Below are 27,551 nucleotides of genomic sequence, written 5' to 3' on the forward strand. Positions count from 1 at the left end.
ATGGCGCCACTGTTGGTCCCGTCGCAATGTGGATTCCACATTCAAAGACGCAAGCTAGCCCGCTTACTTCAACAGTCAACTTCGTATCATGTTTGGAACTATAATGACAAGAAGTCTGGCACTAAACTGAAGCAACAGCATACATACCAGGTACGTCAGTCTCTGAATTAAAGACTGCTCAGGGGAAGCGGTGTCACACTCATACAAGGACAGATGTGATGTGTTAGCTAGTTGAGCAATCGCTGGCTTGGTTACATAGCCACAGAGAGAACCGGGATAGCCGGTTACCTTACGCTAGCCAAGTTCGTAAAAGTTGTGTGCAGGGCTCGCAGAGGGTCTTAAATACAACTAATGAACGGATTTTGTTTTCAGACTCCTTTACCATACCTTATCTTGACCCATCGATCCTACGTAGTCAACACTATGTTCTAGTTATATCTAATACTTGTATTGTCATAGTTGCAACTATTTTCCTTTCTGCCAACCCAATTTCGCTAAGGCGGCTAGGCTAACATTGGTCACCTGGTATTTAATCTTTATATTTGTTGTATCGACTTTGTTCCAGTGAAAGTTGTCTGTTGCTCTGACCCCGCACGAGTTCAACAATTGTACTTTGTAGCTGTCACGTTGGTTCAAGAGAAATGATGTTAGTTAGGAATAAAATTAGACACAGCTAGTTAGCTAAGAGCTAACTCATCTCGAACACCCGGCATTGGAATACAGAGCATAAGTAAACTCGATTGACTTCGAGGCCGTTAAACTGTCATTAATTTGTATGAGTACCTTTGTTAAGTGGCCCTCGGACCACATGATGGCAGCTGACTCAGTTAGATGTCTGTGACTTTTTCTGCAACGTGTGCCGGGAGATAAGACAACACCCTTGGACTGGATGCGCTAACTATCTAAATAGTTTGTTCGCTGACAGTTGACGTGATACGAACTGCAGGGGCCGCCAAGGGTCTTAATGTACGGTATTCCACAGACTTGTCACGAGTTACTACTCTGATATGCAACACTGAATTTGAAGAGAACACGTTAGCTATCCTGCATCAGTTAAGGTCTTAAGTTATACATGTTTCTATGAACAAGGCTTTCTGACAGTTCGTGGTGTGTGGTCCACTAGTTAAAGCCAATGTCTCTAGCATAGAAGACATTAATGTGGCTCCCAAAGCGCTCTCCGCGCTAAGATGTTAAGCTCCAAGTCATGCATTTGACGACCTTTAGTCTCCAAACACCAGTTAAAACTTAAGTTTCTTTCTCAGAATTTTCATGTCAGCAAGGGAGTTCAAGTGGAAATGTTTATAATTATTTACCAACACCTGCTAGGCTAGATATTACAGCATGATCACTGTGGTTTGTGTCAAAGCCCGATCCTTGGTTTAAAGGTTTGCTCTTTTTTAGTTATTGGGTCCAAACGTCAGGGCATCATCATGGGGTGTCAGCAGAAGCCAAAACAATCGACAGTTGCTGGAAGCAGTAAAGGTGAGTTTGACATTTTACAATAGCAGATGTGTCGTGTAAGACAGGTTTTACCAGCTGCAATGACAGAAACTTTTAAACCTTTTTATCTGATATGCTGTCATAGCAACATCTGCAAGAATGCAGTGCTTTCTAGTGTTGGACAATGAGTGGAAACTTGGCTGCTCAGTCATGTTTGCTTGTTTGTAAACATTTCTTCCCCTTGTTCTTCTTGAATACTGTTTTTGCTCATTCCCGTCCCACCCAACTGAGTGGACTTACTGAAGTCTAAATGAGTTGAATAAGTCACGTAAGTGACGTTCTGAACAGACAAGTGCTGTCTTAAGGTTCCAACACAGGAATGAGAAAACACTGGTTCAGTGGCTGGTTGTTGCAGTCATGATAATTCATGACAGTTTGTCTTGGTCAAAGATCTGGCCACGAAGAATCAAGACAGATCGCTGTCTAATAGGGACCAGCCAATAACAACAAAGTCATGATTAGTCACGATTTCCTGTCCTCCTTCCCCCCAGTTTTCTGCTGCTACTAGTTAAAAAAAATCCCTCAAATACTCACGTTTCTCTAACTGAGAAACGACACTTGCACGTGTGTGTTTTCCTCATGTGTACATTTGTGTGTTTCAGCATTTGCAGATAACAGACAAGAGAACATGTTGGCATGGGCACGCTGGAGGGGGTCTGAGCGCCGACCCCAAAAACGTGGTAAGGTTATTCTTATATTCTGTGTGACGTTATGCGGAGTAAAGTGACCTTTTGCAGAGAAAAAGAAAAGGAGAGCTGCTAAAGCAGCAGCAGAAGGTTTTGGCCCTTTCACAGACGCTCTGGGATTTATAAATAAACTGATGTAATTTTCCTACGGTCATGTGGAAAGGGAGCTGTGTCCTCTGTTTCCTAGTTGGATGTGATCAGACCCAGGTGTGGGCTATTTTTCACTCAGTTCATTTTGTCTCCGTGCCATGCCGCTGCCCTCCAGTCTTGCTCTACCTTATTGCCAGGATTAAGGGAATTTGCTTCATTTTTTTTTTCCCTGAGTCTGTCAGGGCAGCAGGTGTCTTGACACAGCACCAGGTAAACAGACTGGCTCCAACACTCTGGGCTCCGACAGCAGCAAGAACCCAATGGAGCAGAGGGAGTCTGCGATGTGCCTGTGTGTGTGTGTCTCTTTGACTGTGTGACTCTTTGTGTATGTGTGTGTGTGTGTATGCGAGTCTTTGTGTGTGTCTTCGCGTGCGTGACTGCGTGTGTGTGTGTGTGTTTGGTCGGGGGGGGGGATGGGTTTTGGGGAGTGCCAGCAAGGATCTCTGCTGCCACCTGGAGATGCTGATGAGGGCCTATGATGCCCCGCCCCCCGGCATTTGCAGCAGCATGTCATGTTTAAAGCCCCGCCCCCAGCATTTATGGCAGCATGTCATGTTCAAAGCCCCGCCCCCTGGCATTTACAGCAACATGCCATGTTTAGAGCTCTGCCCCCAGGCATTTGCAGGAGCATGTCATGTTGAAGCCCCGCCCCCTGGCATTTACAGCAGCCTGTCATGTTTGAAGCCCCGCCCCTTGGATGGAAATTAAAATCAAGTCAGAGAACTTAAGGAATTGTACACAAACACCATTCATTGTAGAATATTGCCAGTAACAGTATTTTGTGAAAATATTCTATTTCGTCTTTCTCTTTTAGCCATCTAGATATCGAGATGTTATTAAGCGCAAAGAAGTCAAACTGATTCATAGTTTGTCTTTATTTATTTATTCATTTATTTATTACAGCTAAAGGAAGTGAATTCTGCAAAGATCCTCTCAGCGATGTTATCGTATGTGTGGCCGAAAGATCGACCGGATCTGCGTGCCCGTGTGGCGATTTCTCTGGGCCTGCTGGCTGGAGCCAAGGTGAGCACATCGACATTAGTGGAAATCATTGACAGAAGCTGTCACAACAAAACCCTTACACTCAGTCTAGAGAAGGATTCCCCACACACATCCTGTCCTGCATGTGCACTCCATCACTACATGTGAGGGTATATATATATGTGTGTGTGTATATATATATGTGTGTGTGTGTGTGTGTGTGTGTTTGTATACATATGTGTGTGTGTATGCACACATACATGCTTTACGAACATCTTTTCTACTAATTTACACCCTGAGCCATAATAGCAGACAAATAAACACTTCCCCCTCTCTCCCAGTGTGGGGTACTGAGTCAGCACGCCAGTGACCTGTTCTCTCTCTCTCCCTGTGTTACTCTCTCTCTCTCTCCCTGTGGTACTCTCTCTCCCTGTCACGCTCTCTGTGATTTTCACTCTGTTGTTCTCCATTGTCTGCGGCAGTATATAGCTACATCTCTGTGACTTAGGCAGGTGAATTTATACCTGTCCCGACGACTTTTATGGGAGAGAATAGAATGCCTTTACTGGGCCTTCTGTCATGTTGAGAGTGATGCATGTGTGCTGCTCTCTCACAGTTAGGTTTCCATTAGGCTGCCTGACTGTCTGTATTGTGTCTGTTTCTCTGGCTGGGGGCAATGACTGTATGGTTGGTTCTTATCTCCTGCCAGAGTTCAGCACAGGTCATACCTGCCCGGGCTGAGAGGTGTGTGTGTGTGCGTGCGAAAGACTGACGAGGCAGCAATGTACTAGAACAGATAACGACACGGTTTTATCCATCTGCTTGGACAAATTGTCTGGGTTTTCCCTAGGTTTTCAGAGAGCTTAGGTGCTGTCTGGGTTCTGGGGGTTGGTGATGGTTGGGGGGTTTGAAATTATTCGAAGGAAATGTATTAAGTTTTTGTTCATGTTGTTTTCGACCATTATCCTTACCATGTTTGTGAAAGAAAGCTGGAAGTGCTTGTTGTGCTTGCAGTCCAAAGTGTATTCATTTCACCAGATAACATGTTTAAGATTTAATGAAAAGATGTGTGGTCAAACTTGTACACATACGAAGAATAAATATGTTGAGTTTACGTAACGTCAACTGACTAGCTTCACAGGCTAATGTAATGCAATTCAGTGCATGGATATCTATGTAAGTTAGCTAGGTTAGCAGTTTCTTTAGTCGTAAGACACTGATTATTGATTGGCAGGTCATTGTTGATTGGCAGCTCACCTTTGAGATCAAGCCACCTGTCCGTTTTTTTTTTGTTTTGTTTTTTTTTATGTTCATTCTGATGTGTCGCCTAAATGCTTTTTTATGTTCAGTCAGCTTAAGGTGCTTCGCAGAAACACGTACGCAGCACCTAAGCCTTTCTGTGGTCGGGAAAACCCTGACTGTGGTCGGGAAAACCCTGACTGTGAGGACGAGAGGTAGAAATGGGGAGGAAAACCGAGTTGTGTTGCATCATTACAAACAAACAAGCGAATGAAAACCTCAGTGTGTCCTGTGGGCTGAGTCGTGCGTGTGTTTGTTTTGAAAAGATTCTCTCTTACTGCGTCTTTTTTCGAGGTGAGTGTAGAGTGGTCTGATGTGTTAGGAGAGGTTGGTGATTAATCCTGGTTTGAGTGAGAGCTGTGCCTGGACTCTGTCTGTGGGAAAGGACGTGGTGTTAGGGACAAAAGCGGAGCTTGAAAGTGAAATAGTAAGTGAGGTGTTGGCAGCTCATTCTCTCTTTGACAAATTAGGGCCACATTGAAGTAATTGGTTGGTCATGAATCCTGGCTGTACTTTCTCCACGGTGATTGAAAAGGCGAGAGGAAGGTGTGTTCGGGTAAATCGCGTGATCCGCGCGCCCGATCGCGCGGGGCGTAAAGGGTTAAACTAAAGCGCAGACCAAACGAGAGCGAGCGACGCTCTGCTCTCTCACGTCCAGGCAGCTGTCCCCGAGCTTTTAATTAGCTTTAATAACCATTTCAATTCCATTAGTGGAATGCATCAACCAACTCATTTCCAGATCTGTCTGCAGTCGCACACAAACAGCCTGCCCTAATGCACTGTAGAACACAGCTCTCTGCCAGTCATTGCCTTCCACATTTCCACCGACAACCTGCATATATAACCTGTCTCTCTCTCTACCACCCCCATACCTGTCTCTCTCTCTTTCCCGCTCTCACCCTTTGTCCCCTTCTTGCACATTCATTGTCTTTTCTTCACTCTGTTTTTTGCTTTTTCCTGCTTTCTCTCTGCCTTTTGCTCTCTCACTCTCTCACTCCCCCCTCCCTGCCACCCCCCCCCCCCCCCCACACACACACACACATACAAACACACACACACACACACACGCACTGACATCCCTCATGTTTTTTTGTGTGTCCTTCCAGATCACGAACGTGATGGTGCCCTTCATGTTTAAATATGCAGTGGACGGCCTGAACCAGATGTCGGGACACATGTTGAACCTGAACGACGCGCCAAACACGGTGGCTACCATGGCAACGGCAGTGCTGATTGGCTGTGAGTCCCATCCTCTCTGCTCCTGGCAGGTGTCGGCTTCATCTAGGGAAGGATGCTGCGTATTATGTCTGGCCTGACCTTTCTCTGGCAGATTCATAGCAATATTACATTTAAACCTTTGTCTTTTTCCGCCACTTACACATCTGCCGCGCTGCCTGTTAATTTGGTTTGGATTTTCCCTTGTTTGTTTGTCAGCGTTTTGATTAAAGTCGACTGAAACAAAGCCCTCTGACTAAACTGAGCTTTGTACCGTGTGGGATTAAGAAAAGAGCATTCTGTCTCTAATGCCTGTGTGTGCAGTCACGGTGTCCCACGGCCCCGAACAGACACAGTCAGTCTCCGCTCGCCCCGACCGCTGAATTTCCAGCGGCGGACGTATCTGTGAGAGAGGCTTTCGACGGCTCTGGGTAGCGCGTGGTTAAATGACGGGGGGAAGGGGGGGGGACGTAGCACTTGGCCAGTCAGTGTTGCATGGAGTGAAGTCTCTGGCTGTCAGTTCTCCTCCTCACTCTGGACTTTAATGAGAGCCATTAGGTGCTGGGCTCGTACGCTGTTTAATTGGCTCTCTGACTCTCTGTGCATAGCTTTTCCCTCTCTCTGTAAACAGCAGATTGACTGAGCAGAGTTTGTCCTTGTTGCTTTTGTATGTTAGGACTGAAGGAGAAAGCCGTGGTGATACACTTTTGTCTTCGGTGTGTTTGTACCATAGAGCCATGATTCCATATACATTCAACAGTTATTTCTGAGTAAAATATTTTCATGAGGTTCTTGTGTGTGTGCGCGTGTGTGTGTTATTTATATGTTATATAATACTCTTTTGTGATCACTAGAGGATGACTGATTCTTGTTCTGCCTGATGCTTAAAGTTGATACTTGGTATTTTCCCAGTCACTGGAGTCATCACCTTGACCAGTATGCTTCTTGATTCTTTTTTTTTTTTTTTTTTTAAATCCTTTTAATATGTTTGGTTGAAACGTGGACAATGGGAAGTTAATAGTCAATAAACACCGTTATCTGTGAGGGAGAGAGAATCTCAGTGGAGAATGTTCTTTCTTCCCTGAGCAGAAATGTTGGAAGAACATTGTATAGTTGTAGGAGTCACTCGATAGTTGATAAAAAACAGCCTAGAAAAGCTGAAGTTGAATCAGGTGTCAAATACACACACTTTGGGATGACAGCTGCAGGTAGATTTTCTACATTTGGAATGATTGCTTGCGCATTTTTATGACAAAGTACTGGCAGCTCCAATCCCATGTTCTGTCTCCAAATAAGTCATGAAATATATGGTCATTTAAATGAGGATTTGTGTTGAAGTTCATTTTACTCTATATGCAAATTTTAACACTAAAAATGTCATATTTACTGCAAGAGATATTGACCCCAACCATCGGTTATCGGCCTCCGTGATTTCTAATAATCGGTTATTGGCCCTGAATAAAACCAAAGCGTCGGACCCCAGTGGTCACCAGTGACGGGTGTGCAAGAGCTGAACTGGAGTGTGTGTTGGTGCAGTACAGAATGCTGGGATGTGTAGTGAATGTTAAACGGTTTGGCAGGAGCTGAAGATGTTTGGGGGTTGAGGAGTCTGTGCTGTGGACTGATTAATGGACCTCATTCAGAGAGGAGTCCTCAGCTCTGAAACCTCCAGTGAAACATCAGCATGTCTCTGCCATTAGCGTGGCATGGGCTGGATCTGAGAACCTGTCCCACTCATTTCTTATTTACTCAGTGTGACCTCACACACGGAGAAAAGTTAGTCAGGGTTGTTGTTTGAACACAAAGGCTTTGTCAGGAGCCTGTTGCCTTGGTACAGTTGTCAGCAGTTTTAAGGGACTTTGGGTTTGTAATGAGAACCAGGCCTTTCTCATCTAAGCCAGAGATCTCGGAGCGAGCTTGTCTTCTGAGGACTGACTGTTGTCTTCAGCTTACGTGTGGCTAGTTAGAACTTTAGAGGGGAAGAACACAAGTGTGGCATGAAAGTACAGTTGAACTTCTGTTGGCAGCACCTTTAGTCTGTGAAACTGTCGCTCGCGATGCTTCTGTCTTTGTCAACCCTGCCGTTGACTGTGTGTGTGTGTGTGTGTGTGTGTCAGACGGCGTGTCCAGAGCCGGAGCGGCGCTCTTTAACGAGCTGAGGAACGCTGTTTTCGGGAAGGTGGCTCAGAGCTCCATACGGAGAATTGCCAAAAACGTCTTCCTACATCTGCACAACCTGGACCTGGGTTTCCACCTGAGCCGGCAGACGGGCGCCCTGTCCAAAGCCATTGACCGGGGCACGCGTGGCATCAGCTTCGTGCTCAGCGCCCTGGTCTTCAACCTGGGGCCCACCTTCTTTGAGATGGCACTTGTCAGCGGGATTCTGGTAAGTTACACTCGCTTAGAACCTGATCCAGTCACTTCATTACTGTTCTGATGTGTGTGTCACTGCTGACTTCTGCAAGAAGAGATTAGCTCTCTTCAGAAAAACACTGGGCAGGTCTAGTCTCCTCGTGCTTTGACCTCCAAAGCCATGTGAGACGTGCCTGGAGCTCCAGTGGTGGGACGCTCACTGAAGGTGTTTCCCAAGCGGTTGGCATGATGTTGGCAGGCAATGCCGCGGGGAGGACATTTTCCTCCGGGTCAGCTGAAAGCCTGGATTCCCTGAGTGTGATCCCCATGCGTCTGAGATACTGTGGATGATGCAACTGCACCAGCCTCCATTGGCAGTGTTGGCCGTACTGTGTCGGCCATATAGTGTCATTAACGTCAGTCTGCCGACAACCTTGGTGCTGTGGTCTAGTGGCCAGGTATAAACCCACTGTTACACCTGTACAGCAGGTATAAACCCACTGTTACGCCTGTGCAGCAGGTATAAACCCACTGTTACGCCTGTACAGCAGGTATAAACCCACTGTTACGCCTGTACAGCAGGTATAAACCCACTGTTACACCTGTACAGCAGGTATAAACCCACTGTTACGCCTGTACAGCAGGTATAAACCCACTGTTACGCCTGTACAGCAGGTATAAACCCACTGTTACACCTGTGCGGCAGGTATAAACCCACTGTTACACCTGTGCGGCAGGTATAAACCCACTGTTACGCCTGTACAGCAGGTATAAACCCACTGTTACGCCTGTACAGCAGGTATAAACCCACTGTTACACCTGTACTGCAGGTATAAACCCACTGTTACACCTGTACAGCAGGTATAAACCCACTGTTACGCCTGTACAGCAGGTATAAACCCACTGTTACACCTGTACAGCAGGTATAAACCCACTGTTACGCCTGTACAGCAGGTATAAACCCACTGTTACACCTGTACAGCAGGTATAAACCCACTGTTACACCTGTACTGCAGGTATAAACCCACTGTTACACCTGTGCGGCAGGTATAAACCCACTGTTACGCCTGTACGGCAGGTATAAACCCACTGTTACACCTGTACGGCAGGTATAAACCCACTGTTACACCTGTACTGCAGGTATAAACCCACTGTTACGCCTGTACAGCAGGTATAAACCCACTGTTACACCTGTACAGCAGGTATAAACCCACTGTTACACCTGTGCGGCAGGTATAAACCCACTGTTACACCTGTGCGGCAGGTATAAACCCACTGTTACACCTGTACTGCAGGTATAAACCCACTGTTACACCTGTACTGCAGGTATAAACCCACTGTTACACCTGTACGGCAGGTATAAACCCACTGTTACGCCTGTACAGCAGGTATAAACCCACTGTTACACCTGTGCGGCAGGTATAAAGTGAAGAAGGAGATCAGGGAGGTGGTGAGGTGTTTGGGAGAGGAGATCAGGGAGTGATGTGGTGTATAGGAGAGGAGATCAGGGAGTGGTGTGTTTGGGAGAGGAGAAGAGGGGGTGGTGTGGTGTATGGGAGAGATGATCAGGGAGTGGTGGTCTGTGTAAGAGAGCAGAACAGGCAGTGGTGTGGTGTATGGGAGAAGGAGGTATCCCTAACCCTGTTCTCTGTAGACAGGTGTGTGTGTGGGTCTCTCTCCGGCCATCTGTGATGACGTGACCCCTGACCCCCTGTGACTTCTGACTCCATGGCTGGTGGGGCTGAAAGGTCATCTCCGATAGAGCCTCGCTGCCCCTGTCTCTTTGTCATTCATTACACTCAGTGAAATGGGGAGAGATCTCAGAATAAGTTAATGCAAACACATTAGGCAGTGTGTTTGTGTATGTGTGTGTGTGTGTGTGTACGTGCGTGTGTGCGTGGTGGATGTGTGTGCGCGTCTGCATGTGTAGCTGTGTGTGCATGTGTGTGTGCGTGTGTGGCTGTGTGTGCGCGTGTGTGAGGGGAGAATGCGTGGGGGCATAAGCGGTATGGAGCTAATCTGGGTCCTGTCTTTATAATAATGTGTCACTGCGCAAATGAAACACTGCAGTTGTGTGTTTATTCCTTTCTCCCTGATGGATTTTTGCAGTATTATAAATGTGGAGGACAGTTTGCCCTGGTCACTCTGGGAACCCTGTCAGCGTACAGTGCCTTCACCATCGCAGTCACGCAGTGGAGGTCAGAGAATTTTTCACTGTTTCCTCCTTTTCAGATGTTATATTTGTTTTGCATTTCCTGAGGTCAGGAGGGTTCTCAAACATGCATTTTTGTGCGACTTTGTGTAGCCTAATAAAACAGAGCTCATTTGGTCAAGGATCCTGCCTCAGTAAAGCATCATTTTTATGACGTAACTCGAGTGATTAAAAAGCGTGAGGTATGAAAACCTTTTCCATGGGCACATGGATTAAGAAAGAAAAAGTGTAAAACAGAGGAAGAGTGTGGTTTGCTGCTGTGAATCAAAGCTCTGTCTTTTTTGTGTTTGTTTTAAGGACCCGGTTTAGGATTGAAATGAACAAAGCAGACAACGAGGCAGGAAACGCTGCCATTGACTCACTCCTCAATTATGAGACCGTTAAGGTGAGTCCTCCCCCCCCCCCTCTCGTTCTCTCCCCCCCTCGTTCTCTCCCCCCCTCTCGTTCTCTCCCCCCCTCTCGTTCTCTCCCCCCCTCTCGTTCTCTCCCCCCCTCTCGTTCTCTCTCTCGCGCTCCCCTCTCTCTCTCTCTCCCTCTCCCCCCTTTCTCTCCTTCTCTCTCTCTCTCTCTCTCCCTCTCTCTCTCTGCCCTCTCTCTCGCTCTTGTTCTCTCTCTCCCTCTCTCTCGTTCTCTCTCTCTCTCGTTCTTTCTCTCTCTCTCCCTCTCTCCCTCTCTCATTCTCTCTCTCTCTCTCTCTCTCTCATTCTGCGCAGAGCTTCACATTGTGTAAATGTTTGTTCTCCTTTGGTAATGTCGTGTTTAATTAAGTTGATTACCCGTGGCAAAATGTGCCTTGTAATTAATTTGATTAGGAGCCGTGTGTCATTCAGGAGAAGGGAAAGGTCTGTGTTTCACCTTGCCTGTCTGAAGGCTGACACTCTCTTCATCCAGACGTGGAACATACAACAGGCTTATTTTTCCCTTTTACGGTTTGTTGCAGAGAGAGGTCTCCGTCCGTATATAAAGTTGAGATCTTGTCTGTTTGCTTTTCACCTTCCAGTCTTACCTGTGATGAATGTTTCGATGCTCTGCACAAGCCTGTGTTTAACCCTCTCCTCCCCACCATGCTCTGTAGCACAGAGAAATTTTCTCTTTTTTGCTCCATTTTGTGTCATTGGTGTCAATGCAGCCGAATTTAGTATCACAGTAAGCCAGGGTGAATGCTTAATCAGATCCCCGCCCACTCAAAACCCGCTCCACTTTCCCCTGCAGAGCCTGGCCCCTCTCTCTCTCCTTTTCTTTTTCTTTCTCTTTCTCTGTCTCTCTCTCTCTCTCTTTCCCTTTCTCTCTCTCTCTCGCTCTCTCTCTCGTTCTTGCTCTCTCTCTGTCTTTCTTTCTCTTTCTTTCTTGCTCTCTCTCTTTTTTTCTCTCTGTCTCTCTCTTTTCTTTCCCTTTCTCTCTCTCTCTCTCTCTCTCGCTTTCTCTTTCTCTTTCTCTTTCTCTTTCTCTCTCTCTCTCGCTTTCTCTTTCTCTTTCCCTTTCTCTCTCTCTCTCTCTCTCTCTCTCGCTTTCTCTTTCTCTTTCTCTCTCTTGCTCTCTCTGCCTGTGTGCTTGTGCAGTGTGATCCTCTCTCTGTTGGGAGACATTGGAGCATTAGCCTGCAGGCTGTAACAGTGCTGTGTATGTTTACTGGCAGTGAGGAATGGGCAGAGGATGCTCTGTGACAGTGCTGTGCTGTGTATGTGGAATGGGCAGAGGATGCTCTGTGACAGTGCTGTGCTGTGTATGTGGAATGGGCAGAGGATGCTCTGTGACACTTGGCTGTCGTCTAATGAAGCCTTAAGTGGAGTCTGCTGCAGAACGGGACACTTCACTGTTTCATCATGTTGTTGCAAACGCTAAAGCACGCCGTATTCCACCAATCAGGCACTCCGGTCTGCCCGGGCTGGAGCAGAACAGCGTCTGAATACGCTAATGCTTTTATCTGTAGACACCAACACAGACCAGTGTAGAGGTTCCTCAGTGCTGGTTTTCACCAGTGCTTTCAGGGATTTCTGTCTGTGGTGGAGTCCTGTAGATGAGGTGTGGTTTTTTTTCGGTCCGTTGCCGTGGTGCCGTATGGTTGTGAGGAGGTTCGTTAATGCTGTACAGTGAATCTGCTGTAGAACAGGAGGACAGATGCTCCCACTGTCTCCTCTCACATCCTTTTGCTTTTCTGGGTCTCAGATGTTATAGAAATGAATGCCATCTGTAAGCCTTCCACACACACACACACACACGCTCACACACACATGCTCACACTCACACGCTCACACACACATGCTCACACACTCTCACTTTCACTTTCACTCTCTCTCGCGCACACTCACTCACTCACTCACTCTCTCACACACACCCGTACCCACCCCTTATTTACCCAGCTGCTAACGTGTTTGTCAGGACGCCCCGGTGTTGTGGTATTTGAATGCCTTGTTTAAAGACATGAAATCGTGAAAACCATCATCCAGAGCTTCTTTGAAACGTTAAATTCAGGGAGTAAGGAAAAGACTTGGTCAGGTTTGGTGTGAGTCTGAGCAGGTCAGAGAGAGAGAGAGGGCAGGTCACATGGAACCCAGTGAGGATGAAACATGCTGGAGCTTCCCTGTGGAGAATTTCCGTCTCTGCGTTATGGCCTTTTTAATTCACCACCTCTGTCTCCTTCTCTCCCAGTACTTCAACAATGAGAAGTACGAGGCAGACAGGTATGACGGTTTTCTGAAGGTGTATGAATCCTCCTCTCTGAAGACCACCTCCACCCTGGCCATGCTTAATTTCGGACAGAGCGCCATCTTCAGCGTGGGACTCACCGCCATCATGGTTCTCGCCAGCAAAGGCATTATGGCAGGTGAAAACAAACAAACAAACAAACATGCTTTTATAGTTATTTTATAGTTATAACGAGATATTGGACATTGTCGTTATTTTGCGGTTGCAGGCTGTGTGTGTTTGGGAATGAGAGGAGCGTTAATGGTTGGCTTTTGTATGGAAATGTATGGAGCATTAATGGTGGGGTTGTCACGCAGGCACAATGACGGTGGGGGATTTGGTGATGGTCAACGGACTCCTTTTCCAACTCTCTCTGCCGTTAAACTTCCTGGGCACCGTGTACAGAGAGACACGACAGGCCCTAATCGACATGAACACACTGTTCACATTACTCAGCGTGGACTCCAAGATCAAGGTAAGGCACCATTTCTGACCCTCATTCTCTGGCTCCAGCCATGGCTCAGAGCCGCGCATCTCCAACGGTCACTGGTCAGAACAGACATGTTGAGTGAGAGCCCATAAAATGTACGTTTTGTCTTTTGGCAGGAAGAGAAAGTTATTGTGCTTGTGGAATGTGAACAGTTCAAATTTGACTTCTCAGGTCTGTTATCTCTGATCAATGGTTTGTCGCTGCTCTATGCTAGAATACTGCCGCATTTCCTCAACTATGACACCAGAATACTGCCGCATTTCCTCAACTATGACACCAGAATACTGCCGCGTTTCCTCAACTATTACACCAGAATACTGCCGCGTTTCCTCAACTATGACACCAGAATACTGCCGCGTTTCCTCAACTATTACACCAGAATACTGCCGCGTTTCCACTATGACACCAGAATACCGCCGCATTTCCTCAACTATGACACCAGAATACCGCCGCATTTCCACTATTACACCAGAATACTGCCGCATTTCCTCAACTATGACACCAGAATACTGCCGCATTTCCACTATGACACCAGAATACTGCCGCGTTTCCTCAACTATGACACCAGAATACTGCCGCGTTTCCTCAACTATGACACCAGAATACTGCCGCGTTTCCACTATGACACCAGAATACCGCCGCATTTCCTCAACTATGACACCAGAATACCGCCGCATTTCCACTATTACACCAGAATACTGCCGCATTTCCTCAACTATGACACCAGAATACTGCCGCATTTCCACTATGACACCAGAATACTGCCGCATTTCCACAACTATGACACCAGAATACTGCCGCATTTCTACTATGACACCAGAATACTGCCGCATTTCCTCAACTATGACACCAGAATACTGCCGCATTTCCTCAACTATGACACCAGAATACTGCCGCATTTCCACTATGACACCAGAATACTGCCGCATTTCCACAACTATGACACCAGAATACTGCCGCATTTCTACTATGACACCAGAATACTGCCGCATTTCCTCAACTATGACACCAGAATACTGCCGCATTTCCCCTATTACACCAGAATACTGCCACATTTCCACAACTATGACACCAGAATACTGCCGCATTTCCACTATGACACCAGAATACTGCCACATTTCCTCAACTATGACACCAGAATACTGCCACATTTCCTCAACTATGACACCAGAATACTGCCGCGTTTCCTCAACTATGACACCAGAATACTGCCGCATTTCCACTATGACACCAGAATACTGCCGCATTTCCACTATGACACCAGAATACTGCCACATTTCCTCAACTATGACACCAGAATACTGCCGCATTTCCTCAACTATGACACCAGAATACTGCCGCGTTTCCTCAACTATGACACCAGAATACCGCCGCATTTCCACTATTACACCAGAATACTGCCGCATTTCCTCAACTATGACACCAGAATACTGCCGCATTTCCACTATGACACCAGAATACTGCCGCATTTCCACAACTATGACACCAGAATACTGCCGCATTTCTACTATGACACCAGAATACTGCCGCATTTCCTCAACTATGACACCAGAATACCGCCGCATTTCCTCAACTATGACACCAGAATACCGCCGCATTTCCACTATGACACCAGAATACTGCCGCATTTCCACAACTATGACACCAGAATACTGCCGCATTTCTACTATGACACCAGAATACTGCCGCATTTCCTCAACTATGACACCAGAATACTGCCGCATTTCCTCAACTATGACACCAGAATACTGCCGCATTTCTACTATGACACCAGAATACTGCCACATTTCCACAACTATGACACCAGAATACTGCCGCATTTCCTCAACTATGACACCAGAATACTGCCGCATTTCTACTATGACACCAGAATACTGCCGCATTTCCTCAACTATGACACCAGAATACTGCCGCATTTCCTCAACTATGACACCAGAATACTGCCACATTTCCTCAACTATGACACCAGAATACTGCCACATTTCCCCTATTACACCAGAATACTGCCACATTTCCACAACTATGACACCAGAATACTGCCGCATTTCCCCTATTACACCAGAATACTGCCACATTTCCACAACTATGACACCAGAATACTGCCACATTTCCACAACTATGACACCAGAATACTGCCGCATTTCCACAACTATGACACCAGAATACTGCCGCATTTCCTCAACTATGACACCAGAATACTGCCGCGTTTCCTCAACTATTACACCAGAATACTGCCACATTTCCACAACTATGACACCAGAATACTGCCGCATTTCCTCAACTATGACACCAGAATACTGCCGCATTTCCTCAACTATGACACCAGAATACTGCCGCGTTTCCTCAACTATTACACCAGAATACTGCCACATTTCCACAACTATGACACCAGAATACTGCCGCATTTCCACAACTATGACACCAGAATACTGCCGCATTTCCTCAACTATGACACCAGAATACTGCCGCATTTCTACTATGACACCAGAATACTGCCGCATTTCCTCAACTATGACACCAGAATACCGCCGCATTTCCTCAACTATGACACCAGAATACTGCCGCATTTCCACAACTATGACACCAGAATACCGCCGCATTTCCTCAACTATGACACCAGAATACTGCCGCATTTCCTCAACTATTACACCAGAATACTGCCGCGTTTCCTCAACTATGACACCAGAATACTGCCGCATTTCCTCAACTATGACACCAGAATACTGCCGCATTTCTACTATGACACCAGAATACTGCCACATTTCCTCAACTATGACACCAGAATACTGCCGCATTTCCACTATGACACCAGAATACTGCCGCATTTCCTCAACTATGACACCAGAATACTGCCGCATTTCTTCAACTATGACACCAGAATACTGCCGCATTTCCTCAGCTATGACACCAGAATACTGCCGCATTTCTTCAACTATGACACCAGAATACTGCCGCATTTCCTCAACTATTACACCAGAATACCGCCACATTTCCACAACTATGACACCAGAATACTGCCGCATTTCCTCAGCTATGACACCAGAATACTGCCGCATTTCTACTATGACACCAGAATACTGCCGCGTTTCCACAACTATGACACCAGAATACTGCCACATTTCCCCTATTACACCAGAATACTGCCGCATTTCTTCAACTATGACACCAGAATACTGCCGCATTTCCTCAACTATGACACCAGAATACTGCCGCATTTCCTCAACTATGACACCAGAATACTGCCGCATTTCCACTATGACACCAGAATACTGCCGCATTTCCTCAACTATGACACCAGAATACTGCCGCATTTCCACTATGACACCAGAATACTGCCGCATTTCCTCAACTATGACACCAGAATACTGCCGCATTTCCTCAACTATGACACCAGCTCCCTGATTCTGCTCCATGAAACAGATTCCCCTTTTAAAGCCCTCAGTAGTCCTGTGTGCTCTTCAGTGTCCTTTCATACAGGAACTGAAAGAGGAGCCAAACAGCCATGACTGCAGAATGCCCAGTGTTTCGACTTGGTGGAGACTCGTGCTTTCTCGGTGTATTTACATGTTATTTACTCCAGTGTTGAGAATAATGACTGAAACATTTATTCGTTTTGTTTTTTTGTTGTTGTTGATGGAAGGTGGAGGGGGGTTTCAGTGCATCCCAGGCTAATGTAGCTCCTTCTTCAGTTGGCTGATTTTCTATGCAGTCTGTAATTACTGTGACTAAAATCTCTGTGATTGTTCCCAGTGATCAGTAATGCTCTTTATTCTGCCTCTCTGACAGACCAGTCCATCACGCCATTACTGCATGCCTAATTGGTGTTTTTTTTTTTCCTTTTAATATTTTAGATGCAGACTTGTATGTCACATGGCCGTAACGTTGTCTGTTGTTTTCAGTGGCCTGTAGTGAAATCTATGTCTGTGTAGACTGAAAGGACCAGAGGATTTTCACTGTGATGTGGTTTAGTGCCATGGGACCAGTCTAACTGTTACCAGACACTGAAAGATGGTGCTTTCAGTTTGTTTGTTTGTTTCTCTATCAGAACAGAATAAAACCTGTCGTTTTGTCTGTTGCAGGAGAAAGATCTGGCCCCCCCGCTGGTTGTCACTCCTCAGGATGCGAGCATCAGGTTTGAGGACGTGTATTTCGAGTACCTGGAGGGACAGAAGGTTCTGAACGGACTGTCGTTTGAGGTGCCTGCGGGGAAGAAGGTGGCCATCGTGGGAGGCAGCGGATCGGGGTACGAGTTCTGTCGAAACGTCCGCAGGGACACGTGATCCACCCTCCTGTGACGGACAGCGTGTTCACACGCGTGTCATCTCCGGTCCCACGTCTTCCCGTGTCTTTCTGATTACATGTCCTGTTTCTCGTCTTCCCGTGTCTTTCTGATTACATGTCCTGTTTCTCGTCTTCCCGTGTCTTTCTGATTACATGACCTGTTTCTCGTCTTCCCGTGTCTTTCTGATTACATGACCTGTTTCTCGGCCGTTCTTTCAAAATAGTTCCGTAACGGTTTGGTACTGAAACCACGGTTCTGTAGTCCTCGGTTCAGTTCATGGTACTTGTGTTGTTAACCACCTCGGCTCTTATAAGTGAAGTTGTTTTTTTGTTTTTTTTTTTTCTCCTGGAGCGTGACATCCTGCCAGCGCATGTTCCTAACGTAGGAAACCACACCATACTGCTTATGCTTTTGATCATTAAGAATACCGTTAATCATAATTTGAAAGCTTTTCTTTTTCTTTTCATTTCTCACAGCGAGAAAATATACGTCCCCCGAGCTTATCCTAACTGCCATAACTGCTTTCATGACAATGGCAACCAAGTAGCCATTTTAAATGGCAACAAAACACATGATGTTATTACTTGGGTCATAAATGATCTTTAGTGAGAATATATGAGAGCACATAAACACATAAAGCAGATCTAACCTTGGCTCTTTGAAGTGGGAATTTGTTTTTTCTTGCTATGCCTTAATGTGAAAACAGTCAGAGCTGACAGGCATCACTGTGCAGTCGTCATGTGTTTATTCTCCTGCTGAAAAGGCTGGAGCACCAGTGGCCAAACTGGGGCCTCTCCAGTCTCAGTCAGATCACCAGCGTGGCAGCGTTTTGGTTTTACCCTCGTTTACAACAAAGGAAATCTCAGTCAGACTCAGTCAAGACTTTTGTTGCTGTTTGTGTTAAATTTGTTCTTTTGTGTTAAATTTGTATATGTTCACAAAGAAGGAAAAACTTTTGAGTTGGTTCAGTTTTCTTTCGAATCAACCTGTGATACGAACCAACCCGTGATACGAGCCAAACCGTGATACGAGCCAAACCGTGATACGAGCCAAACCGTGGCCCAAAAACCCCTCGATAAACCAAGAGACAAATAAACTGTGAATAGGGCAAACCATTACGCCTGTGTTCCAAACTGGTCTGGATGAAAATTATCAATATGTATTTTTTTTTTTTGTTTTTAGGAAGAGCACGGTTGTAAGGATGCTGTTTCGCTTCTATGAGCCTCATAAGGGAAATATCTACATTGCCGGTCAGAATATCCGAGATGTGAGTTTGGAAAGTCTGAGGAGAGCCATAGGTGTCGTCCCTCAGGTGAGTGAAGCATCACTACCCAAATTTAAATACCTGTCTGCCAGTAACGGATCAGCCAAAAATCAGTCACCAATCACTGATCAGCCAGAAACACCAATCTACCAATCACAGATCAGCCAGAAACTCCAATCCACCAATTACAGATCAGCCAGAGACACCAGTCTACCAATCACAGATCAGATGGAAACACCAGTCTACCAATCACAGATCACACAGAAACACCAGTCTACCAATCACAAACCACTAAGAAAGATCAGTACACCATTTACAGACTTGAGAGAAATCATGTTATCAAAATTCAAACGACAGTCTTTCCACTAGTCTCCTTAAAGGTATAGATTGTTCTGGAAGCTTGCTGTTTGGTACACTCATTCGTCTGTCTCTACAGGCATTTTCACACCCAGTTTGTTTAGAATGCTTTTTTCAAACACCGGACTGGTTTCCTCCTTAGTCTGGTTCCTATGTTTAGATGTGACCCAGACCGTGCTGATCATGACCTGGTTCCAAGTGAACCAACTACAGAAAATACTGTGCATTATGTGTGAACAATAGTCACAATACACTATAGACATTAGAGAAAATCTAAGTGTAAAACTCACTGTTATACAATGCAGAGGAGTAACTACTGTTACAGCCTACAGTTAAATAACACTCACTCCACACAGCCTACAGTTAAATAACGCTCACTCCATACATCCTACAGTTAAATAATGCTCACTCCATACAGCCTACAGTTAAATAACGCTCACTCCATACATCCACAGTTAAATAACACTCACTCCATACAGCCTACAGTTAAATAACACTCACTCCATACAGCCTACAGTTAAATAACGCTCACTCCATACATCCACAGTTAAATAACACTCACTCCATACAGCCTACAGTTAAATAACACTCACTCCATACAGCCTACAGTTAAATAACACTCACTCCATACATCCACAGTTAAATAACACTCACTCCATACAGCCTACAGTTAAATAACACTCACTCCACACAGCCTACAGTTAAATAACGCTCACTCCACACAGCCTACAGTTAAATAATGCTCACTCCATACATCCTACAGTTAAATAACGCTCACTCCATACAGCCTACAGTTAAATAACGCTCACTCCATACATCCACAGTTAAATAACACTCACTCCATACAGCCTACAGTTAAATAACACTCACTCCATACATCCACAGTTAAATAACACTCACTCCATACATCCACAGTTAAATAACACTCACTCCATACATCCACAGTTAAATAACACTCACTCCATACATCCACAGTTAAATAACGCTCACTCCATACAGCCTACAGTTAAATAACACTCACTCCATACAGCTTACAGTTAAATAATGCTCACTCCATACAGCCTACAGTTAAATAACGCTCACTCCGTACATCCACTGTGTAGGAATCAGTGGTACAGTACAGTCACTGTGTGGGAATCAGTGGTACAGTACAGTCCACTGTGTAGGAATCAGTGGTACGGTACAGTACAGTCCACTGTGTAGGAATCAGTGGTACAGTACAGTCACTGGGTGGGAATCAGTGGTACAGTACAGTCCACTGTGTAGGAATCAGTGGTACAGTACAGTCACTGTGTGGGAATCAGTGGTACAGTACAGTCACTGTGTGGGAATCAGTGGTACAGTACAGTCCACTGTGTGGGAATCAGTGGTACAGTACAGTCACTGTGTGGGAATCAGTGGTACAGTACAGTCACGCTGTATGCCCTTATTAGAGCTCGTCGTCTCCTGTACTGTCACTTGGACGCAGCGTGTGCTCTCTGGAGTGCGTCAAGGTCAAAGCTCTCTGTTGTCATGTGTTCAGAGTACATTGTGAAATTCTTGTCCTATGAAACAACTGTGTGTTATTTCATATCATTTTCAAGATGTAGTCAGCGTTTGGCTCACAGAGCTGTGTCTGGTAAACCAGATTATTATTACAAATGTGAATGTCCACAAGCAGAGCTGCAGATGCTCCATGGTGAATTTTAATGGAAAAAATCATTTCTGCCCACAGTCATTCTGACCAGTGAAAGAAGTCCATGACAACGTCCATGAGGTTAATTTTTGACATTCTGGTTTGTTTGAAATTTTGCTGTCTGAAATGCAGCCAAACCAATGGGGACTTTCAGCAAAATAACTAATTACCCTCTGACTGGACTGAAAGCAAACAGGCAACAGGTGTGAAAACGCCTTAAATGTGAAGAACATTTGAAACTTCCGTTTCACAGTAAACATTTGTTTATATTTTCTTCTCGTTGTCAGGATGCTGTCCTCTTCCACAACACGATCTTCTACAACCTGCAGTACGGGAAGATCAACGCCACGCCAGAGGAGGTGTACAGGGTGGCCAAGCTGGCGGGCATCCACGACGCCATTCTGAGAATGCCCCATGGCTACGACACACAAGTCGGCGAACGAGGCCTCAAACTGTCAGGTGTGTCACTCCCGTTGTCAGAATGACGCTGGGCTTCAAGGCTCTACTCTCTGCCTGTCTGTCTGCCTCTCTGTCTGTCTGCCTGTCTGTCTGTCTGCCTGCCTGTCTGTCTGTCTCTGGCGGGTCTGCGACAGTGAGACTCATGGTGGTGTTTGGTGTGTTGCAGGAGGAGAGAAGCAGCGGGTTGCCATTGCCCGGGCCGTTCTGAAGAATCCTCCCATCCTGTTGTACGATGAGGCCACCTCCTCCTTGGACTCCATCACTGAGGAGGTAAGAGAGGCGCCTTCATCTGGGCCGCTTTTCTCCAAACACTAAACGCTTCAGAGCAAATGACTGGCTTTACGATTCCACCATCCCTTCATTTTTTTTAAAATTTTTAATTCTAGTCACTGTGTTATCATTTCAGCGACTGTTTTTTAACCGTCACTTTTGTGTAATAGAAATAATTTTAGATATTGTTTAGGTGACTAATTGTCAAATATATCCTCTAGCAATGACAGGTTAAAAATACTGTGTACAGAGAAACTGGTTAATGAAAGAGAGTCACACAGTACGACTGGATGGTATTTTTGTGCCATCGTCGTGGTGGGCTTCCTCCTATGGATGTGTATTCTCCAGGAGCAATATGTTTATTTTATGAAAATAAAACTTTATTGAAGTTATTACTGAAGCGGCAGATATTGGTTCTGTTACCTGGACATTTTCGGCATTTGGAAAGTGTCGGGACTCATATCTGTACTGTCACTCATGTTGATCTGAGTTATTACAAAGGAAACGGGAAAGGTCCTCATCACCCCCCACACGCAGCTTCATTTACACACTGCCCCCCCACCCCCCTCCCCCGCCACGCTCAGTTACACCTCAGCAAAGGACATTTTTAACATCCTCAAAGAAAGAAAAAAAACAAACCCTCCTTTGATTAGTTGTGTGTCATTAGCTGTCTGCCTGATTCTCTTTCTTATTCTAAAGCCTCAGCAGCATTTCCTGTAGAACATTTCTAAAACTGTTCCTCCAGTTTGGCGTGTTTGGAAAGTGACTCGCTGTTTCTCTCGGTCTCTCCAGAACATTCTGAGTTCCATGAAGGAGATGGTGAAGGACAGGACGTCTGTGTTCATCGCTCACAGACTGTCCACCATCGTGGACGCCGATGAGATACTGGTTCTGAATGAGGTGAGGACTTGGGTTCAACATGTTTACCTGGACGTTTCCATGTCGACACGGCGAAAGCTACTCTTCGGTTTTCAGGGTCTTTTCAAAAATGTTTGTGGCTTGTTTTCTGTAACATACTTTGAGGCATTCAAGACTGCATTGACTTGTTGTGTGATGAGAGGTATTCACTGTGTTAGCAGTGAGTCTTCAGATAAGCTGTTTTTAAAATGTCAGAAATGTCGAAAGAGAGATTTTTTTGCAACTGTTACTTTAAGACAAAAATTGAAACAATTTTCCTTTGGTCAGTATGCAAATTGAAGTATTGACTGTATTTCAAGATTTAAACAGCAAAGTACATTGCTAATGTTGATTTATTAAAATAACAGGGGGAAGACATGTTGTAGTGCAGAGAGGCAGTTGTTGAAGTGGGTGAATTTCAGTGCTTGAGTAAAGATGTGGTAAATTCTGCTCCACACCGTTGTTTGGGGCACATGGTTTTGGAGCACAGTGCCGGTGCCGGTGCCGTTTGGACTGGGCAGTACAGTGAACACAGTGCTGTCAGACGGGGTACTCTCTCTCTCCCCACCCCCCCACGTGCCTCCATTCTGGTGTCTTTCCCACTCCACGCACATCTCAGGGAACTAGTGTTTTCCTCCACAAGTTCCCATGGAGACGGATATAGCCCGGACAGGTGAAAAGGAGTGATCTGCTGCAGAGTGTGCACACACCAGTCTTCACTCCTCTAGAGACACACTCAGTGTGCACACACCAGTCTTCACTCCTCTTGAAACACACACAGTGTGCACACACCAGTCTTCACTCCTCTAGAGACACACACAGTGTGCACACACTAGTCTTTACTAGGGGTAAGGGGGGGGGGGGGGGGGGGGGTTCAGGAAAATAAAACGAAAGGAGAACGTCATATTTGGGCTCAGGGATCACATGGTGAATCCTCTGCGTGCGGCCCAGTGTGACACGGCATTGCTATGGTTATTATGCTTATCATTAGGGATAAATATCAGTGTGTTAGTGTGGTGTATCTGTGCATTCTGAGTGTGCAGTGCTGAAGAGCTTGGTTTGCCTTATCGAGAGCGGCACTGGCTTTCAGTCAGACTGCTAACCATTGCCACAGAACCCACAGAGCCACGGGGTGCAGCCACTGCCTTCCAAGGCAAGATGACACTCAAAGCAACCATGAAAGTAATCGCGTTTCAACACACCACGGGCATTTTTCTCCTCTCTCTCCCCTCCTCTTCTCAGTTCAGCTGAAGATTTACTTTTGATTTACTTAGATTCTTTGACTTCTGAATTTACCGCCGGAACAGTTGTGCTATATATTAAAGATCAGGTTTGAAAAAGAAAAGGAGATAGTCAGGTATGATTCCATATCCTAATCTTTAATAATACTCTATCTCTTCCTGAGGCATGGTTCCCTTTGATCCTTTGATTAGTGGTGATTCCTGTAGAACAAAAGCCTTAAACCGTTTAGAATTCCATTTGGCTTGTTGGTCAGAAGCACACATTTTTGGAGGCTGATGAAGCGATCAGAGGAGCACATGCAGTAGTGTGAGATGTGGAGAGAAAGAGCCCAGTCTGCAGAGACGGGCTGTTATTTCTCTCTCTGCTCCGTCAGCCTTGGACACAAAGACGCGCTGCTCTGCTCCTTCATCCGATCTGGCCTTGAGCCCAGCCGCTCCGCTCTTCCGGCCGCGGCCGCAGTCCGATCCGGCCGCGTGGACGCGGGAAGGCGAAGGTAGAGAAGAGCAGGTGCAGGAGTCGCTCCAAGCTGCCGAAAAAAAAAAAAAAGGCGAAAGAAAGTGTTTAGAGTTAAAAAAAAAAAAAAAAGCCTCCGCTACCCCTGCCCCATCCCTCAGAAAGCAGGCTTGTTTTTGAGCATTGTCGCAGAGACATTAGCTTATGTCGGGAGTGCGAAGGCAGGGGGGGGGGATGGGTTGTGTTACGTGGGTTCGCTCATTAAAATAATGAGTGGAAATGGCCCGCGCACCCTCCGTGACGCCGACACCTCTGTTTGTTTCCCTCGGGTGGGGACCTTTTCATTTGGCTCCGCGTGCGTGGGCGCGGGAGGTGGAACTGGAAAGCAGCAGGATACACGGCAGAGCCGCGGAGAACGTTCGCTCAGCCTGGAGACAGGACACAAGGCCAGGAGGGCCAGGAGAAAACTGCCACAAACCAACTTCATACTCTCTGCTCGAAAAACAACCAGGGGAAAAAAAAAAAAAACATTTTACACTGAGATTTCTCATAGTTTGCCTTGCAGTCGTGTAAAATGGGTCAGAATCGTGCTTATCTTGTAAAGTACGCAGCTGCTAAAAATACTACCAGCATGCTAGCTCGCCTTCACTGAGAGTGCACTGTAGTAATTGTGGCAATAACTAGAAAACAGCCCGAAGACATGTTCAGCTGTCATTGTGTGAGCTAATTTCATACTTTCCTTTGTTACTGGCAGTCTTTTAAGACCCAGAGCCGCTAGCGCGCCCACACACAACCTGCCTGTTCAGGGCTGCTCTGTGTTTTCTCTGTCTCTCGGCCTGTCTCTGGCTCTCTCTCACACACACACACACACACACACACACACACACGGTCTCTTTTTCTCTCTCTGTGTTTCTTTGGCTCTCCAGCTCTGCCCCTCATCTCTCTTGATCTGCCTCATTCTCGTGTTGCTGGGAGTTTTTGCGCTGCAGTGCCTGTCTGTGCTCACTGTTCATCTGCATTTAGCGCTAAAGCTCCTTCCTCATCACGCTTAGGCAAACAGTCGTCACGCTGCCCTCCCCTGCCGTCCTGACGCTCTCCCGGGAGGGGCCGTCTGGACTTTTTGGTCTTTACGCCGACCCAGGTCTTTGTCTTATGTGATGTGCTAGATGCTCTGATGTTTCAGGGAGCCGGGTTTGCGAGATCAGAACAGTCGTAGAAAACCTCTCACCCTCCATCCTCCTTCACAGCCCTGCATCTGTTCACGCACGGCAGATGCAGTAGAAAATAGATGTTGTAAATTGTCATTAACCTTGCCTGCTCTCTCAGAGTTTAATAGAAAGTTAATGTTTTTTTTCTCCCCCCACCCCCCCCCTCCCCCAACTCTCCCGATTACTGTCACCCCACCCCTCCCTCCCTCCCTCCCTCCCTGACTGCGTGTGTGTGTGTGTGTGACAGGGGAGGGTCGCTGAGCGAGGCGATCACGACACACTCTTAAACACGCCTGGCAGTCTCTACGCCGACCTGTGGAAAGCGCAGAACAGCAAGGTCCTCAACACCAACAGCAAAGCGGCGCCTGCTCCCCCGATCCTCTCCCAGAAGGAGACGGAGCGTAAGAAACTGCAGGAGGAGATCCTGAACAGCGTGAAGGGCTGCGGGAACTGCTCCTGCTGAGACTCGCTGCTCCCCAAACCACCCCCCCCCCTTGCCACCGCACCTCCATAGTGCTCCCTGCTCCTCTGTGGAGGCCGAGTCTGGAAAGAGGAGAGGAACTTAGACGGCGCCCTCCCTTTTGCCAGGCCCTGTCCCCTGGACCACCCCGCCTCAGCCTTCCAACAGAGCCCGAGTCCAGGGCCGGCGGTGGGCGAGGGGGGGGCGCTGTGGATTCTGTCTGCTAATGGCCACTAGGCCGGCCGGCCCACGCCGGGGTTTTTTGATGTCTTCGTCCCCGGAGACGGTCGGACTCTAACATCAGGTGCTTGGTGTGGGTTCAGTAGCTCTCTGCTCAGCTCACACACACTGATTAAGACAGTGGCCCGTCATGTCAACACATTATGAATGAACCTCTTTTTAAATTATTTTTCCATGTCATGAGGAAGTCATATATAGCTGTTTTTATTGAAGACATGTACATAGTACAGTACCACGGTGAGGGCACAGCAGCAGAAATGTATTTGTGAATAGGAGTATAATGCCTAAGGTATATTTGTGGGACGCAAAGACCCTGTTGAATGTTTGCTGTTATGGTTGGTCTCAACACACATAATCTCAAAACACTGTCATCAGGCCCGGGGCATTAAACCCCAAATCTCAATGTTAACGTAGAATAATTGTGGTTATGCAGAACATTATTATTAACTTAATCGCAATAATAATAATCACAAATGTTGAATTATTCTGCAATTGTTGTTTTTTTTGTTTTTTTTTTTTGTCGTTGTTGTTTCGGAAGAATATTCAAGTCACTTTAACTACATACGTGAAAGAAGCAAAACGACACAGTGAGCGTGAATATGTAATCTCCCATGAATTATGCCAAAAATGACTGAAGTGAATTGGACTGTGAGACAGTTGGCCCTTGATAAAAAAAAAAAATTGTACATGAAAATATGATTGGTTTGGATATGACATCTCGTCTGTGTGGTTTTATTTGATATTTGGGGACTTACTGTGTGCGTGTATACAGTGGGAGGTCCCGTAAACAGGTTTGTATGAAAATAAAAAAAGCGACATTTGGCAAAACGATGTGGGGGGAGGGGCAGACACTCACTCACTCACTCACTCATTATCTAAGCCGCTTATCCTGATTAGGGTCGCGGGGGGTGCTGGAGCCCATCCCAGCGCTCATAGGGCGAAAGGCGGGGAAACACCCTGGACAGGTCGCCAGTCCATCGCAGGAGGGGCAGACAAAACGAGTGAATTAAGGTGGGTTACCTGTGCGCGGGTTGGCTAAGGGTGAGGTCACTGTAAGAGTTGTCGCTGGATATGAATGGAATAAGATTTCCCAGCACTAAAGCCCTGACAGCATGTGAGAGAGTGAAACATGATGATCAGACCTGTTGTGCCTCCTTTCACCTCGCTGAGCTCA

The 27,551-nt window shown here is 46.3% G+C and overlaps 1 protein-coding gene across 2 annotated transcripts; it reads left to right on the forward strand.

Annotated features, from left to right (window-relative positions):
- On the forward strand, positions 1 to 27,080 carry abcb7 (ATP-binding cassette, sub-family B (MDR/TAP), member 7). 2 transcript variants are annotated; one of them, XM_030764879.1, is made up of 17 exons: positions 1 to 154; positions 1,040 to 1,058; positions 1,422 to 1,482; positions 2,103 to 2,180; positions 3,240 to 3,359; positions 5,723 to 5,855; positions 7,949 to 8,217; positions 10,293 to 10,381; positions 10,693 to 10,780; positions 13,045 to 13,219; positions 13,398 to 13,555; positions 17,650 to 17,813; positions 19,035 to 19,164; positions 21,436 to 21,607; positions 21,774 to 21,877; positions 22,670 to 22,777; positions 25,925 to 27,080. In XM_030764879.1, the coding sequence occupies exons 1-17, from the start codon at positions 1 to 3 to the stop codon at positions 26,138 to 26,140; spliced, it is 2,238 nt and encodes a 745-aa protein (XP_030620739.1). In that variant the 3' UTR covers positions 26,141 to 27,080. The 2 variants fall into 2 exon arrangements, with proteins under 2 accessions (XP_030620739.1, XP_030620738.1); XM_030764878.1 differs by lacking the exon at positions 1,040 to 1,058 and having other exon boundaries at positions 1 to 150; positions 1,402 to 1,482.
- Positions 27,081 to 27,551: the final 471 nt, after the last annotated feature.

The sequence above is a fragment of the Chanos chanos genome, chromosome 2 (genome assembly GCF_902362185.1).
Source record: "Chanos chanos chromosome 2, fChaCha1.1, whole genome shotgun sequence".
In the NCBI taxonomy this organism is placed as follows: Eukaryota; Metazoa; Chordata; class Actinopteri; order Gonorynchiformes; family Chanidae; genus Chanos; species Chanos chanos.

Bases quoted from the DNA above. Each gene is read 5' to 3' on its own strand.
- abcb7 (XM_030764879.1), top strand. From the start codon at position 1: ATGGCGCCACTGTTGGTCCCGTCGCAATGTGGATTCCACATTCAAAGA. The intron at 1,483-2,102 runs GTGAGTTTGACA...TGTGTGTTTCAG, and splicing joins AGTTGCTGGAAGCAGTAAAG to CATTTGCAGATAACAGACAA. The intron at 22,778-25,924 runs GTGAGGACTTGG...TGTGTGTGACAG, and splicing joins AGATACTGGTTCTGAATGAG to GGGAGGGTCGCTGAGCGAGG.